Source organism: Taudactylus pleione, unplaced genomic scaffold (genome assembly GCF_031769625.1).
Source record: "Taudactylus pleione unplaced genomic scaffold, aTauple2 ptg000006l, whole genome shotgun sequence".
NCBI classification, from domain to species: domain Eukaryota; kingdom Metazoa; phylum Chordata; class Amphibia; order Anura; family Myobatrachidae; genus Taudactylus; species Taudactylus pleione.
In genome coordinates, this window is record NW_028284409.1 from 32464455 (window position 1) to 32482500 (window position 18046).

The following is an 18046-nucleotide window of genomic DNA, read 5'->3' on the forward strand; positions in this document are numbered from 1 at the left end:
ACTTTAAAAGATGAGAGGTCTGTAAGTTCCATCATAGGTACACTTTAACTGTGAGAGACAGATTTAGAACAAAAAATTCTGGAAAATCACATTGTATGATTTTTAAAAAATGTCTTTGTATATTCTTGCGGAAAATAAATAAACAGCCAACTCAAAAGAGAAATAAATGCCTAATTCTCAAACCTATAGGAAAAAGGGAAAATAGTATGGATTGCGCTGCAATACTAATTTAACTTTGAAAAGAAAACCATGAAATATATGTGACAAATCTTAAAATGTGAATAAACATTGTGAAATATTTGTTATTAATATTGAATAAAAGTACAATAACATCAGTTTATCTTTTATGTTAGAGGTGTTTAAATAGAGCTAATTTATAAACTGTAGATTCACATACAAAATAACAGTGTTTCAATAAAATTACTTTTTTAAATTGCAGGGTTCTAAGGAACTGATAATATGAATTGCACCAATTTTGCATAACAATAATGTAATCAGAGTGGTATATAGAATTAATCTGGTACTTGGTAACAAAGGCAGTTCCAATCCTCCAGGATGAAATATATAGGTAAAACTATTGGATAATCTAGGACAGTGTTGGCTAACCTTGACACTCCAGCTGTTGTGGAACTATTTATCCCAGCATGCCCTGCCACAGTTTTAACATGCCCTAATAGCAAAACTGTAGCAGTGCATGCTGGGTTATGTAGTTCCATAACAGCTGGAGTGTCAAGGTTAGCCAACACTGATCTAGGATCAGTGGTATGTACCGTGGAAGGTGTTGAATTTGCTCACCTCCAGCGGTCTCTATATTCACTCCATAGTCCCACTAATCAAAATGCAGGCTCATCCGCATATGACATCCATGCTAGGTACAGACAAAGCATTTCGTAGTAGAAATCTGATCAGTGGGTGACCACCCACGGAGGTCTGGTGAGAGGAGCAGCCATCTTTAATAATCCACCGTTTGTTAAGCTGTTTCGGCTGTTCTTTGTAATAGTAATAGTCAGTGTCTCTTCTCAAAACACATGTAGGCTTGACATTTCATTCCACACTGAAAATTTTTCAAAACCTATTATTAGTACTTTATTTAAATGGCACTTTAACATAAGAGGTAAAGAGCAAACATTCTATTTATGTATATTTTATATACTGTATCAAAGTTAATTTGTATTGTAGTGCCATCCATACAGTATCGGACCGCGAATTGCTTCATGAAGCCTCACCTTCTGCTGCTTGAGGCTGCGATTTCTGACATTAGGTGAAGGGGCAGTGATGATGTGAATCCTGTTATTATACCAACCACACTGGACCTCCACCGTTTCCGATTTGACTGAGTGGAATAGCAAAAAGCTGACAAATATGATTTTGAGCCAGGCTATAATAATTAATTGACAGCAAATAGATGCTAATAGATAGCAAAGCAAGACGTGGTATATGATTATATAAATGTAATTATGTGGCTCGCACACTTGTCACTCAAGGTGTGTGTATATATATATATATATATATATATATATATGTGTGTATGTATGTATGTATATGTGTATATATATATATATATATATATATATATATATATATTATAATACACAGTGCCTATCATGTTTTGTTGCCTCACACCCTGGAATTACAATAGATTGCTTGAAGGTGTGCATCATTTCATTCACGGAACATGCCTACAACTGTGAAGTTGTGTGTTTATATTTTTTTATATTGTGAATCAAACAACATTTAGGACAACATAACAGAAAACTTCAGCGTGCATAACTATTCACCCCCCTAAAGTCAGTACTTTGTCGAGCCACCTTTTTGCGGCAGTTACAGCTGCAAGTCGCTTTGGATAAGTCTCTATAAGCTTGCCACATCTTGCCCCTGGGATTTTTACCCATTCCTAAAGGCAAAACTGCTCCAGCTCCTTCGTGTTGGATGGTTTCCGCTTGTGAACAGCAGTCTTCAAATCTGACCACAGATTCTCAATTGGATTGAGATCTGGGCTTTGACTAGGCCATTCCAACACATTTAAATGTTTCTCCTTAAACCACTCGAGTGTTGCTTTAGCAGTATGCTTCAGGTCATTGTCCTGCTGAAAGGTGAACCTCCGTCCCAGTCTCAAATCACAGGCAGACTGAAACAGGTCTTGCTCAAGAATATCCCTGTATTTAGCACCATCCATCATTTCCTCGACTCGAATCAGTTTCCCAGTCCCTGCTGTTGAAAAACATCCCCACAGCCTGATGCTGCCACCATGCTGGTGTTCTTGGGGTGATGGGATGCGTTGGGTTTGCACCAGACATAGCGTTTTTCTTGGTGGCCAAAAAGTTTAATTTTAGTCTCATCTGACCAGAGCACCTTCCTCCATACATTTGGGGAGTCGCCCACATGACATAATTTGAGTTTGCCAAAAGGCGTCTTATTTTTATCACTAAGTAATGGCTTTTCTCTGGCCACTCTTCCGTAAAGCCCAGCTCAATGGCATGTACGGCTTATTGTGGGCACATGCACAGATACACAAGTTTCTGCTGTGGAACTCTGCAGCTCCTTCAGCGTTACCTTTTGGTCTCTGTGATGCCTCTCTGATTAATGCCTTCCTTGCCTGGTCTGTGAGTTTTGGTGGGTGACCCTCTCTTGGCAGGTTTGTTGTGGTACCATGTTCTTTCCATTTGATGATGATGGATTTGATGGTGCTCTGGGGATCATCAAAGATTTTGATATTTTTTTTATAACCCAAAATTGTACTTCTCAACAACTTTGTCCCTGACTTGTTTGGAGAGCTCCTTGGTTTTCATGGTGTGATGCCGCTTGCTTAGTGGTGTTGCAGCCTCTGGGGCCTTTCGTAAAAGGTGTGTTTTATACTGACAGATCATGTGACACTCAGATTTCACACAGGTTGACTTCATTTCACTAATTATGTGACTTCTGAAGGTAATTGGTTGCACCAGAACTTTTGAGGGGCTTCATAGCAAAGGGGGTGATTACATATGCACATGCCAATTATCAAAATTTTATTTATAAAGATTGTTTTTTTATATATATTTTTCTCATTTCACTTCACCAAATTAGACTATGTTGTGCAGATCCATCACAGAAAATTCAGATTAAAAAAATAAATAAATTACATGTTGTAATGTAACAAAAAGATAAAATTCCAAGGGGGTGAATACTTTTGCAAGGTACTGTGTGTGTGTATGTGTATATATATATATATATATATATATATATATATATATATGTGTATATGTATATATATATGATATACACATTTTTTTCTCTATATCTATCTCGATCTAACTATCTTGTCTCTGCTCTGTCTGTACCGCTGTTCTGTCTCCATCGTAGTGGAATCCATTGCGGCATGTGTCCTGGGTTGAGTATGTTCATTGAGGTGTCAGGGCAGGCCTTCTGTAATTTATATATACATTGGTCAGCCGTAACATTCACAAGGAAAGGGAATAACATTGATTATCTTGTTACAATGGCAACTGTGAAGGTGTGGGATATATTAGGTATCAAGTGAACAGTGAGTTCTTGAAGTTGTTGTGTTGGAAGCAGGAAAAATGGGCAAGCATGGGCAGCACAGACGGTGTAATGGTTAGCATTACTGCCACACAGCACTGAGGTTGTGGGTTCAATTCTCACTATGGCCCTAACTTTGTGGAGTTTGTATATGCTCCCTGTGCTTGTGTGGGTTTCCTCCCACACTCCAAAAATATACTGGTAGGTTAATTGGGTCCCAACAAAAATGAACCCTTGTGTGTGTGCATGTGAGCATGTGGTAGGGAATATAGATTGTAAGCTCCACTGGGGCTGGGACTGATGTGAATGGACAAATATTCTCTGTAAAGCGCTGCGTAATGTGTGCGCTATATAAATAACTGGTAATAAATTAGTATCTGAGCGACTTTGACAAGGGCCAAATTATGTTGGCTGGATGACTTCTCCAAAATGGCAGGGCTTGTGGGCTGTTCCCAGTATGCAGTGGTTAGTACCTACCAAAAGTTGTCCAAAGAACCAGTGAACCGGAGGCTGGGTCATGGGCGCCCAATGTTCATTGATGCGCTTTGGGACTGAAGACTAGCCCATCTGGTCCGATCCCACAGAAGAGCTACTGTAGCACAAATTTTGCTAGCTACGATAGAAAGGTGTTGGAACACACAGCGCGTTGCAGCTTGCTGTGTAGTCGCAAACCAGTCAGAGTGCCCATGCTGACCCCTGTCAACTGCCAAAAATATCTACAATGGGCACTATTAAAACTGGACCATGGAGCTAGGGAACAGATGGGACCAGGATGCACTATGGGAAGAAGTGATGCACTGGGCATTGTTCTGCTGGGCAACCTTGGGTCCTGCCATTCATGTGGATGTTACTTTGACACGTACCATCTGCCAAAACATTGTTACAGACCAAGTATATCTTTTCATGACAGTAGTATTCCCTGATGGCAGTGGTGTCTTTCAGCAGGGTTATGCACCTGCCACACTGCAAAAATTGTTCAGGAATGGTTTGAGGAACAGGACAGAGTGTTGACTTGGCCTCCAAATTCCCCAGATCTCAATCCGATCGATCATCATGTGCTGGAAAAAAAAAAAAGTCCAAGCCATGGAGCCCCAACTCGCAACTTACAGGACTTAAGGGATCTACTGCTAATACCTTGGTGCCAGGTACCACAGGGCACCTTCAGAGGTCTTGGGGAGTCAATTCCTTAACTGGTCAGAGGTGTTTTGGCGGCACGAGGGGGGCCTACACAATTTGTATATATCAGATCGACTACCAGTCTGCACTTAAAAGTGATGTCTTTTTAGCTGGTTTAATAATTATCCTACCTGCTATAGAGGCTAAAATCCTCAAAATATGAGCTAGTAGGGCATGGGGTCTAGATTAGTTACACTGAGATTTATATTTCCATCTATGTTTCAGCTGAATGCAAAGTATTTTATTTAAACCATCTCCAACGGATGTTGGCTTCTTTTAATCGGATTGTGGACAGAGTCTAGGAAAATGTCTCAAATACTGAAACTTTTACATATATACAGTATGTCTTCACATTGTCTTTAACGGTATAATAATACTTGCAGCGAAACGCCTTAATTTGTGAATGTTCCTCAAGAAGCACAGACAACATTCCCGTAATTCATGGTGAAGCCAGGAGGGGTACATGGGGAGCGACTAGGTCAAAGCGATTTCCAAAATTACTCTGACCTCATTACAGTATATACAATGTTTGTACAATGAAAGGGAAATTCACAGAAATGGTTTATTTTCCATTTATATTTCTCCTTTTGGCACTAATTTTTTTCATCCTTTGCTCCTCCCCTTCAAAAACTGGCTACACCACTGGCTACACCAGTTCAGATGCTGCCTGCATCCCCAATGATAATGCTGTTCACTGTTAATTGCATTGCCTTTTCGTAAATAGTAATAAAATTACATGATGCACACCGACACACAATCTGCATCTTCCTCAATTGGACCTCCCCAGATATCCTGTAGTATGGTATAATACCAACTAGTGTTACAGGTTTAGTGGTCCTTTTTTTAAATATTTTGACCTGGAGCATCAACTGGTACTGGATCCAGCCAATGACTTTCCTTGTTCTTAAACACCCATTTTTTTATTTTTTTTTTGTTGTGAGTGCAGTATCATTGATGTCATTGTAAGAAAAAGACAGCAAATTGAATTAGATAAAGGGAAATGAGCGCTAGGCCTCACAAGTAAAGCTACAAGGAACGGTGGTAATCTGTTATGACTAGAGTGCACCTTCCCATATAAATTAGGACAAGGCAGAAGGAGTGTTTTTTTTTTTTTTGTTTGTTTGTTTTTTTTTCAGAGAAGTTAGCCCCATTTATAAAGTAGACTAATGTTTTCTGTTAAGGGTGATGTATCAAAGAAAGTGGAGGCGTTGCCTATAGTAAACAAATTAGATCCCAGGTATTGTTTATCTAGCACAGTCTATAAAATGACAGTTGATTGGTTGCAACTTCTCCACTTTATCTCTCAAAGGCTTGATACATCTCCCCATTATATGAAAACTATCATTTTTGTGTCAAATTTAAAATTTTTATTTCTTTAATGTAGTAGCCAGGACCTCCTACAATAAAATTCCAATGATTTACTGGTTCATTGGTTCCAGTGAGATGTGTGGTTTTTGTTGCTTTCCTCCCCTCATGTGTTGGTCGATACATTACATCACAGTAGCCATTCTCTACAAAATAATGTGTCTGCATATGTCCTGATTTTCTTTCCTGGGCATTCTTTGCTACATACTTTCCTTTGTGTGAACTCTTGCTATTAGAAGCACAGTAGGAGCAAAAGTCTTTGCTAATTTCCCTGGCTATAAATGCACAATTAAAACTGTGTATCAGCAGGGGTTAGGACAATCAGTGTGCTCTGACGCTGAGTGTTACAGAATTGCTGCTGCTGCTCAAATAGATAATTAGTGTATCATTTGAAACCTGTTTTCAGTGCAAGCCAGTGACTTATAATGCTTTCAACTAAATCTGGAAAATACCCTGAGGTTTTATATACATAGTGTTAGTGTGCGTGGTTATGTGTGTATCTAAAATCTACACAGAGATAGGTATACATCTATGTGTATGTAACATAATATATAATGTATGTGTGTATGTATGTGTATGTGTATATATATATATATATATATATATATGTATTATATTATTTTTTTGTTCTTCAGGGTCCACAGGAACTACCTTGGGGTAAGTAGTTGGAGCGATCCAATGCACCAAACAGCTACAGCTTTGGAGGTCCCAGCATGCACTGGTCCTCCTCCCTATATACCCTGTCCTCAGCCATGGGCATTGTCTATTTGTTTGGTGCGCAGCACGACCAGTCGCAGCTGTTATACAGCGGGACTGCCTAGGCAGTCCCAGGCTCCTGCTGCGGTATTACCTCATGCTATGGGGTGTTCACAGCGTGTGCATCCTTCTATGTATATGCCCCCCATGAATTCATGTTGGGTTAATTCTACTGCTCACTCTAGTCGGTGTATGCCGCCATCTATAGCCTCTCAGCAGGCAGATAGACCTGTAGTGGTAAAGCAGGGGCATAAGAGAGGTTCTCGTCAGTCGTTGCCTCAAGAGTCTGACTCCGCTTCCTCTGCAGACTCTGATACTCAGAGTTCTGGGTCTTCCTCAGTGGAAGAAGACCATCAGTCCTTCGTGGATGTCCCCTCTCTGGTGAGAGCAGTTAGAGCTGTCCTCAGTATAGAGAAAGAGGTTTCACTCTGGCCTTTAGACGGCAGAAGGTAACTAAGGATTATATCCCTTCATCGGCGCAACTGACGAATCTCATGTCTGAGGTACTCCTAGTAAGCATTTCCATGCTACAAGAAATATAACCTCTCGATACCCATTTGCACTTGGTGAGTGTAACAAATGGGAACTTTCCCCCGACGATAGATGCTCATTTTCCAAGATTGATCAGGAGCACTACATTACCCATTACTGCAGCATACTCTTTGAAAGAGGTTACAGATAGAACACTTGACAATTATTTGAAATCAATGTTTTCATTATCTGGAGCTATTACCAGACCAGCTATGGCTGTAGCCTGGGTAGCCAAAGCTATGGAAGATTGGACAAAATCTCTGGAAGATACTATGCCTGATGCAACCAGAGAACAGCAGTCTCTTCTCAGTCAGATGCGAGAAGCAGCTGTGTATATGGGGGAAGCGGTGATTGACGCTGGTATCTTGGCTTCGAGGGTCTTGGCAAACTCAGTTGCAGCCCGAAGATCCCTTTGGCTACCTGGAAGGTGTATTCCGTGTCCAAAAAGGCCCTCAAATCCTTGCCTTTTGCGGGGAAGGTACTGTTTGGACCAGAGTTGGATCGCATAATGACTTATTTGGCAACACTGAAGTCTGCTGAATTGCCATTCACGACTACCTCTAAATTTAGGCAGTCGTCATCTCTGTCCATTCGCCCACAGGGTAGGGCAATTAAACAGTCTTCCTCCAGACAGAGTATTCCCACAGGAAGCCACAGCCCAAGAAACTAAACTAAACATCCTGCTTCCAGGCCAGGCTGTAAGCCTACTGTCTGATAGGGCGGGCCTCCCCCTGGAAGATATCAGGGTTGGAGGCCGACTTCTACAGTTCGCCCAGGCCTGGCATCCGACGACTACGGATGCCATTACTTTCCTAAGGAATCCCGCTCAGTGGTTTGTTGGTACAACCCTGCCTTTGCATCCCGTCAGAGCTTCGTCCTACCGGGAGTCTATTGGGGCCCTCCTGATGTCAGGACTCATAGTCCCCATCCCTGTGATGCAACAGGGAAAGGGTTATTATTCAAATTTATTTTTGATTCAAAAACCAAATTGGTCGCATCGCCCTATGTTGAATCTGAAATCTCTCAACAGATTCATCAGGGTGCCCAAGTTCCGTATGGAAACCCTAGGTCGATTATGCTGGCGATGGAGCCTGGAGATTTCGTGGTATCCCTGGACATACAGGATGCATATTTGCATGTGTCATTTGCACTGTCCCACCAAGGCTTTCTAAGATTGGCGGTAGATCAGCAACATTACCAATTCCAGGCTCTACCCTTCGGTCTAGCTATGGTCCCTCTGGTATTTACCAAGATAATGGCAGTTATGACGGCTCGTCTCAGACGTCAGCGAGTCAGGATAGTACCATATTTGGATGATCTCAGGAGATGTTGCAATGTCATCTGCAGATTACTATTGTCTGCTTACAAGAACACGGCTGGGGTAATCAATTGGAAAAAGTTGTCTCTTTCCAACTCAGCAGATGGTGCTCTTGGGGGTGTTGCTGGACTCTCTGGGACAGAGGATTCTTCTACCAGAAGACAATATTGTGGCACTACACTCTCGTGCGCAGTCTTCTCTGCATGCAAACAGTGTCAGTACACTTGGCAATGCAGGTGCTGGGCTCCATGGTTTCCACATTCGACATGGTGGCTTATGCCCAGTTCCATTCTGTGTCCCTGCAACAATGGATCCTGGCTCATTGTGATGGTCCGTATCATCGGATAAAGTCTCAGATAATCTGCATCTCGACAGAGATTCAGGTCTCCCTGAAATCACTCATTTAAAAGGTCCCTAAGAACTTACCAGCGATGTGCGGCCACGTACGGACGATAGCGATATCGGCCGTGCATGCCGGTCAACTTGCTCAATATCAAGCAAATTACTATAGGGGCCCGTGATCGCGGATCACTATAGTCATTAAGTTGATGGTGTGCTGGAAGATCGATATTGATCACCCAGCATACCATGGAGGGTGCATAACTATCTGTCAGCGATACGATACGTGTGTACTGCATCTCCTGGGGGTCTGAATTAAAAATTATCTTGGAATGTGTGCTTATAAAGGTTGTCTAATGGTGCATTAGACAATCTTTATAAGTACACATTCCAAGATAGTTTTTCATTCAGACCCCCAGGAGATGCAGTATTCAGAGTAAAGATCCATCTTTATTCCTTTTGTAGTAATAGTTTCACCCTATCTCCTCCCCTGCGCAATGGGGGTATAAGATCAATAATTTTGTGAGTCAAATCTTGTAGTTGATGATTAGCTTCTTTAAAGTGATGTGCTACTGGTTGTTTGCTATCTTTACCTCCGACTGCAGCTTTTATGGCTGAGCGTGGAGGGTCATCCTTTCTTTAAACCCTCCATCGCTCAGCCATCTAATTTTACAGGGGTGTGTGTGTATATACAGACACACACATATGCTTAATGTGTGCATATACAGTGCCTTGCAAAAGTATTCACCCCCCTTTGCATTTTTCATGTTTTGTTGGCTCGCAACCTGGAATTAAAATGGATTGTTTGAAGGTGTGCATCATTTCATTAACAGAACATGTCGACAACTGTGAAGTTGTGTTTTTTTATATTGTGAATCAAACAACATTTAGGACAACATAACAGAAAACGTTGGCGTGCATACCTATTCACCCCCCTAAAGTCAGTACTTTGTCGAGCCACCTTCTGTGGAAATTACAACTGCAAGTCGCTTTGGATAAGTCTTTATGAGCTTCCCACATCTTGCCCCTGGGATTTTTGCCCATTCCTCAAGGCAAAACTGCTCCTGCTCCTTCATGTTGGATGGTTTCCACTTGTGAACAGCACTCTTCAAGTCTGACCACAGATTCTCAATTGGATTGAGATCTGGGCTTTGACTAGGCCATTCCAACACATTTAAATGTTTCCCCTTAAATCGCTTGAGTGTGCCTCAGATCATTGTCCTGCTGGAAGGTGAACCTCCGTCCCAGTCTCAAATCACAGGGAGACTGAAACAGGTTTTGCGCAAGAATATCCCTGTATTTAGCACCATCCAGCTTTCCCTCGAATCAAATTAGTTTCCCAGTCCCTGCTGCTGAAAAACATCCCCACAGCCTGATGCTGCCACCATCATGTTTCACTGTGGGGATGGTGTTCTTGGGTTGATGGGATGTGTTGGGTTTGCGCCAGACATAGCGTTTTCCTTGGTGGCCGAAAAGTTTGATTTTAGTCTCGTCTGACCAGAGCACCTTCCTCTATACTTTTGGGGAGTTGCCCACATGCCTTTTGGCAAACTCAAATCGTGTCTTCTTATTTTTATCACTAAGTAATGGCTTTTCTCTGGCCACTCTTCCATAAAGCCCAGCTCTATGGAGTGTACGGCTTATTGTGGTCACATGCTACACCAGTCTCTGCTGTGGAACTCTGCAGCTCCTTCAGGGTTACCTTTTGGTCTCTGTGCTGCCTCTCTGATTAATGCACTCCTTGACCAGTATGTAAGTTTTGGTGGGCGGCCCTCTCTTGGCAGGTTTGTTGTACCATGTTCTTTTCATTTGATGATGATGGATTTGATGGTGCTCCGGGGGAATCATCAAAGATTTGGATATTTTTTTATAACCCAACCCAGAATTGTACTTCTCAACAACTTTGTCCCTGACTTGTTTGGAGAGCTCCTTGGTCTTCATGGTGTGATGCCTCTTGCTTAGTAGTATTCCAGCCTCTGGGGCCTTTCAGAAAAGGTGTTTTTATAGTGAACGATCATGTGACACTTAGATTTCACACAGGTGGACTTCATTTCACTAATTATGTGACTTCTGAAGGGAATTTGTTGCACCAGAACTTTTGAGGGGCTTCATAGCAAAGGGGGTGATTACATATGCACATGCCAATTTTCAGAATTTTATTTATAAATATTATTTTTTATATATATTTTTCTCATTTCACTTTACCAAATTAGACTATTTCGTGCACACCCATCACATAAAATTCAGATTAAAAAAATAAATACATTACAGGTTGTAATGTAACAAGAAAGGTTAAAAAGCCAAGGGGGTGAATACTTTTGCAAGGCACTGTATGTGTACGTATATAATACTGTATGTATGTGTGTATTGCACACACTTATGTAATACACACAATATCGGAGATTACAGTGATGGTGCAACTCCTGCAAGCACACGTGAACCTGAAAAAACTAAAATATTTAGGTTTTAAATGAGTTTTTCTTAACTAGTAGATACATTCTTGCTGTGCTGATGAACATTCTAAACAGAATAGATCCGTGTGCACAGTTGATTCTAAATTAACTACATCATGAAGAGCTCTGAATAAACCGCTTTTTCAATTTTACATTTCCTTCTTCATGATTTATGGTCCCCTGTGCTGGACACATTGCACTGGCAGTCAATTAGAGAGCTCTGCTCCCTTCTTAACTAACGTTAATTAGGTTAATAATTCAACAATATTCCCTCATGTGCAAGGAATTACCTGCAAGTGATAATCGTATTTGCCTCTGTCATTGAATTATACTGGGAATTTACCTGCAATTGTCTTCTGTGCACATAGCTTTTTGTTTGAAACTTTCCATCTAACATTCTCAAATGAAACAAACGGATTATCTGCTTCCAGTTGTGTTCGAAGGGTCTTTTGAGCTTTGGAATTTGAGAAAAGCTCAAGTATGCAACTTCTAAGTGTTCAGTCCCACTTGCATCATCAAACAATATTTTTGTTGGTTAGTTGAAAAAGTAAAAAAAAAATGTTCACATCAGATTTGCCGACTCTCCCACAGTGGCCAGGAGGCTCCCGAAAATTGTGTCAAACTCCCCGCCCCCGCAAGAGGGCAAATCTCCAGGTTCGGGGGCCACCGGAGGAAAGTCTTTCCCACCCAGCCCATCGGCAGTCCACGACAGAGTGATAATGGGTGGTCTGGGGGCGCAGATGGTGCGATTCGTGGCCCCACTCCCTGCCGTGGTGATGGCGGCTTTCTCTCAAATCCCAGGAGATTTAATTGACATTAGGCATTCTCATGTTGTTATCCAAGCCTCATGGGGCATTTTGAGGGAAACCCACAACATTTACAAATTTCTTTTTACTTTTTCTTTTTTTTTTTTTTTTCCTGCTGCTTGAGCATATTTATTTGTAAGAAAGTAGTAACTACATTCGTAATTTTGTTCTGGCTAGATTGTCTTTCTTTCATTGACTTTAGTCATTAGAAGGTCAAATGCACAAAAGTAATATGAACTTTACAGAACGTGACTTCGCATTGTGAAATTGATGCCCATGAGACAGGCACTTAATTCACTGTTGTACTGAAATTGGTTGAGTTTTCCCCCTTAAATTCCTGGTCACTTGTATTTTACTGCTATTCAAAGCAATTAACATGGTCTAATATTGAATACATTTTGCATATATAATTCGATTACATGAATAAAATGCGTGCAGGAGATTCTCTGATGGTACTGGAAATGTTATGTTGACGAGCTGAGTAAGTAAACTTGTACAACAAATGTCTTTTGGCAGATGCTTTTGTGGAAGATTAAATTGTTCACATTGTGATCCAGCACTCTGGCATTTGAATTATATTTATTTTTATTTAGTGACACTTAAATTAAAAAATAACATGGCACTTAGTATAATCTTCATCTTCCCAAAAATACATATTTTCCATTATTCTTTTACAATATGTTCAGTTAAATTGCATAATTATGATTTGTTCAGTGTTCGGAATGTATTGTCTTTTCTAGGATGTTAACAATGTGGTTTCAGTGGAGAAATGTGACTTTATATATGGAGATACAAATAATAGTCGGAGTTGGGACTCTCTTGGGATGAACAGACATTTGTAATAAAAAAAACATTCAAGCTGTATGGATCAATAGTAACCATACAGCCCAATCATTTCTGATCAAATAAAGCATGTCTTGTTTAGCTGAAAGCTGGCTTGTGTTACTGTACATCTGGTAAGGTTATAGCTGATACAGGCTCTCTAGTGGAATCTACAAAGTATACTTTCACCTATACAGCATATGTTCTTTCTGTTATAATTGAAATAAACAGAAGAATATGTTGAATTATTATCAGTTTATCTGCTTGGCAGCCCTAGTTTATCCAGATGAAGATGAATAAACAGAGACACATGATAACCTGTAACAGGATTTAATATATATTGGTGTAACTTTTATTTTATCTTTTTCCGTTATGTAGTATTTTCACATTATTCATATTACATTGTCACTTTTATATTGTTAGCACTTTAATGGCACTTCAAGATCTGCTCTGCTGTTTTCCTAGGTCTTTGTGTAACAAGTGCTCATTGAGGCACTTATTGTTACAGTGTGCAATTATGTAATATCTAACGTCTGAGTTGTTTTTATTATTAATATTTACCTTTTTGTGTTTGCACTCAATGTAGACATTCCTGTTGTATACACATACAGCTGCTCTGTTCTACAAAATATGCCAACTGTAGTGGGCAATACTGCTGTTTTAAATACCTTTTTTAATTCCGTGTGCAAAGTCTTGTATTTAATGTTTCTTTTACATATATTTACAGTTATTTCAGTGTAATTTTTTGATGAGGCTTATTGTACACAGTCTGGAAGATTCCCAGCTTTGTCTTAGTGTAACTATTTAGCAGCCTGTGTGAAGGAGTAGCTTTCTGATTTGTATAAGATTTGTTTGGGGTATGCTCCATATTTTAGATTATTATTTAAAATCACAGATATGCGCAATTCCCATTAAATCCGCTATCATATTTACAATATTTCCCCTTGCTTGTAGGAGGAACAAAATCGAGGAAAACCAAACTGGGAACACCTGAATGAAGACCTGCATGTTCTGATCACCGTGGAAGATTCTCAGAATAGGGCAGAAATGAAGTTGAGAAGAGCAGTGGAGGAAGTGAAAAAGTTACTGGTTCCAGCAGTAAGTGAATTATGCTCTATCTATTTTAGAATAGATTGTCTACTGGCAAAATGCAGCGATTACGGTGGCTTTTAGCACTAAAATGGCAATCCAGATCTGGCCTACTTAATGTATATGAACGGTCAAATCTCTAACATTTCAACACTGTCTCTGGATAAATCCATGTGCTACTTGCTGAATATCTATAATAGTGTTTATTTGGGAATATTATTGAGTTCTTTAATGCCCTGTTTACTTCGACCCTTTTATTGTTGTTATAACCTTTTACAGTTATGATTTTGAAAGATAACTGCTGTAGGTCATTTAGTGTGGTTAGTCCCTATATCCTTGTCCGTGCAGCCTCTGTCTGTTGGGAGAATGTACATTCCTGCAGCCTTTTGCAAACTAAAGACCCTTTAAACAGCAATGTGAAGGATAGTGTAGAAATTCCAATGGCCCTAAAGCAAGCCGTTAAAGTAATGCTACATTTTTGAAGCAGCATGTTCAGGTTCAGTGGTTATATATCAGCTAACAGGAGCTTCAGGTGATATTTTTTCCAACAGTGTGGTGTAAAATGTCTCATGGGCCGCAGGCCTATCAAGCAATTCTGTGTAATGTGTATGTAAGAAGTTTTGTCTTCCAAAACTGTACACTTGGCACTATCATTTAACTGGGAACCTTAGGAGTGTTGACTTTCTATTTCCCCCTACCAGTTAGACCAACTACTTATAATTTTGTTTAATTATGCATAAGGAAAGCAGCACAGAATATGCATGTGATTCATCTGGGATAACACTGTCTGATGTTTAAGTTGTATTTCCTATAGTTGCTGCGACATAGAACACATGCTCTTGTGTACATACCTCCAGACTGCCCCAATTTATATTAGAGGGTACTGTCTCAATTTATATTATAGGGTACTGTCCCTTGAAATTAATGAAGACTGATTCTTTCCAGTCAAGTCTGGGGACTTGGGCTGCCAACAAGATGATACAGACTATCACTCTCAAATCTTTATTTGATGCAATGTGTTTATGTATTTTGATGCAAATATACACACATTTAAGAGGACTCTTAAATGTGTCATATATAGAAGATCACATTGGGTTTATACCTGGAACCCACTGGATTACATTGCTGATTTGGTGTAATTAGTCCTTAGAAATGTAAAACTGCATTTAAGCTGCACTCCCAAATAGACACACAAATTATTTTAGTTCACCTCTTTAAATAATGTACTGGGGGGTGGCGACCTATAAGTGATTTGGACAATAAGAAGCCGTGACATTACACAGACTGCAGGTTTTTATTGGTCGTCCCACTCACACCCTCTTTTAGAATATCTCACAGCCCCAGTTGTTGGCTGAACCATGGGGCTCCCCGATAATCATGTCCTCTGTAGGGTGAGTTTTTGACCCTGTCTTGGAATTCTGATTGCAATTGTTTGCTGCATTTTTCTCTGTAAAATAGTCTAGCATTATTGTATCATTGAAAGGGTTAACTTTTTTAAGAGTTATAATAAATAAGAATGAAACTGCTTCTACTTTTATGGAGAAAGTATGTAGACGTTTTAAATGACACACATTTTCATTCAGACATGTATTCAATCTCACAGCTTCTAATGCTATACTTTGTCCATAAGCCTAAGACGGTGACATCTGCTAAATTGTTTTTTCTTTTCAGCTTTTCTTTTTCAGAGTGTGAGAAAGAAAGGCAATTTCTTTTTCTATCCCAGCAATATAGACATGACACTGTGGTATTTCAGCGATAGTAGAAATGTGAAATTAGAGCTCACACACCTACAGATTAATGTATCAACACAACGAGATTGAGCTGCTTCTTTGGAGGCTGAAAGAGTATTCTTTGAAGAGATTTAGGCTACAAAAATATCAAGGATAATAGCATAGTATTTTCAATGCCTGTATAGAAATTCTGTTAACTATTCATAGTGCTAGGTTTCATTGATACATCATCATACTTGAATGTTATTTAATCAAGCAATAACACCGTTCAGGCAATTACATCACCCGTCATATATTGCACTGTATTTTAAGCAGTGATTTAAATTCACGGAAACCGTTTTATGTCCTAGTAAAAGTATTATTCAATAAACCTCTTTAGTTGCTTAACTCCAGGCTCACCCAGTGTGGACATGCATGGCTATTTATAATCACTTTGTTATATACCACTGAGATACGTTTCTGCACACATCAATGTATATTGCAGTAGCCAAACACATCTCATTTTCTAAAGCACCACCATGGATTGCAAGGAAATATTAGCTATGTGCCTTTGCCCCAACCATTCCGTTGTGGCCATTGCAGAGAATAGAATCTACACAGTAGATAGTTACATATTTACAATTATCTGTGATTTGTATCCACGTAAGCTGGCAAGTCATGCAATTTATCATGTTCTTAATATTAAAAAAAAAAAAAAAATGCTGAACATTTTATAATGTAAAAAAGAGTATATTCAGTGTTTTATGGCAGTGTTATTGCATGGTAATATGCAAAAGTGGGCGATGTTTGCACCCACCCTGCTGTGTGCGCCGACTGCTTTTGAGTCCACCCTCGTGATCTATCTACAGCTTTACTTATCTTGATTTTTCTGTCCCTTCCTCTTCTCATGTTGAAGGGTGATTAGCAGTTGAATGCTTTTCAGCTTGCTGTTTACTCTAAGCTGAAGCATATGATTTTCTGTCTAAGAGAGACGCAGCTAGAGTAGCAGCTGAAACATTTGGGCATATTGTGCGTCTGCCAACAAAATATATATGTGGGAGGGAAAGCATAAATTTCTACTCTGGCATTTTCTGCACTGTTGGACTGTGCTACTTTTAGACTCTGTTCAGATCACTTTACTGGATTACGTGAAGTGAGGCGGCTGATCATACCATTATTCATTAGGAATGTAATTAACAGTTAAGCTGCCATAGTGTTATCAAGAGTATATGTAGGTTTTTTTTCCTTCTATTTTGGTCTCTAACAAAGGTTTAATTAATGAACCTTTGTTTTCTAGCATTGTTATAATGTAGACACGCATTACACCTTGTTTATTTTTTTTTTAATTAAAGTATAATCACATCAGATCAGACATGTTCCCTGTCAAGTTAAATGACGTTTTCATTATCCCAACCTATCAGACATGTCATTTTTTTCTGTTTACTACAACAATGATTTTAATGGACTTTCGATACCACCTAATGAACGCATGTAGTGCACCCACACAACCGTACTTCTCCCTTCTTTATTCTCCATCCAGAGCCTCCATAGTTCGTATGTCTTAATTTTAGGTGTAATTTTGCATTGTTCTGTTGTATTTCATTGTGCGCTAAAGGGTTTGCACTAAAACTGGAGAATACAGTATAAAGATCCCTATTTTGGCTGACATGGTCTATGTACCCAATATTATATGACTAAACACCACATTGGAAATTATAGGCTGCATGTAGGATTTATGATGTGGGGTCCATACAGTGGTAAATTTCACATTCGGCACATGCCTAGGGGCGCCACTTGGGGTTTTGGCACTTGGACACTAGATTTATTACTGTTGGTGTGAAATTTACCAGTTTCTACAAAATATTTCCACTCTACCGTACTGTACTCCATCTTGAGAAGTGTCGACAAGTAGGACATGCACATTCATAGCTCATGGCTTGTTTTATTATATTAAACTGCCAATTGTCAAATGAGGACTTCTAATCAAAAAGTTAAAATAAACAAATTGGGCACAGAAGGGTGGCAATTACTTTTGTGCCTAGGGGCGCTCTATTCCCTAAATCCATCCCTGGGTTCTTTCTAAATATGGTTTTGTTATAATTTGAGATTGTGTGATGATAGCGTTTTGTATTAGACAGGCTGTTCTACTGAAGTGTGAAGTCCCGG

General features: G+C 39.7%; 1 protein-coding gene across 2 annotated transcripts in view; it reads left to right on the top strand.

The window, feature by feature from the left end:
- Nucleotides 1–18046, top strand: part of LOC148543176 (KH domain-containing RNA-binding protein qki.L-like) — a 127578-nt gene that overhangs the window by 106953 nt on the left and 2579 nt on the right. For both annotated transcript variants that reach the window (XM_088456935.1, XM_088457005.1), the window contains one exon: nucleotides 14037–14180. In XM_088456935.1, coding sequence (XP_088313061.1) covers nucleotides 14037–14180 — 144 coding nt within the window. The remainder of the gene's footprint in view (nucleotides 1–14036; nucleotides 14181–18046) is intronic.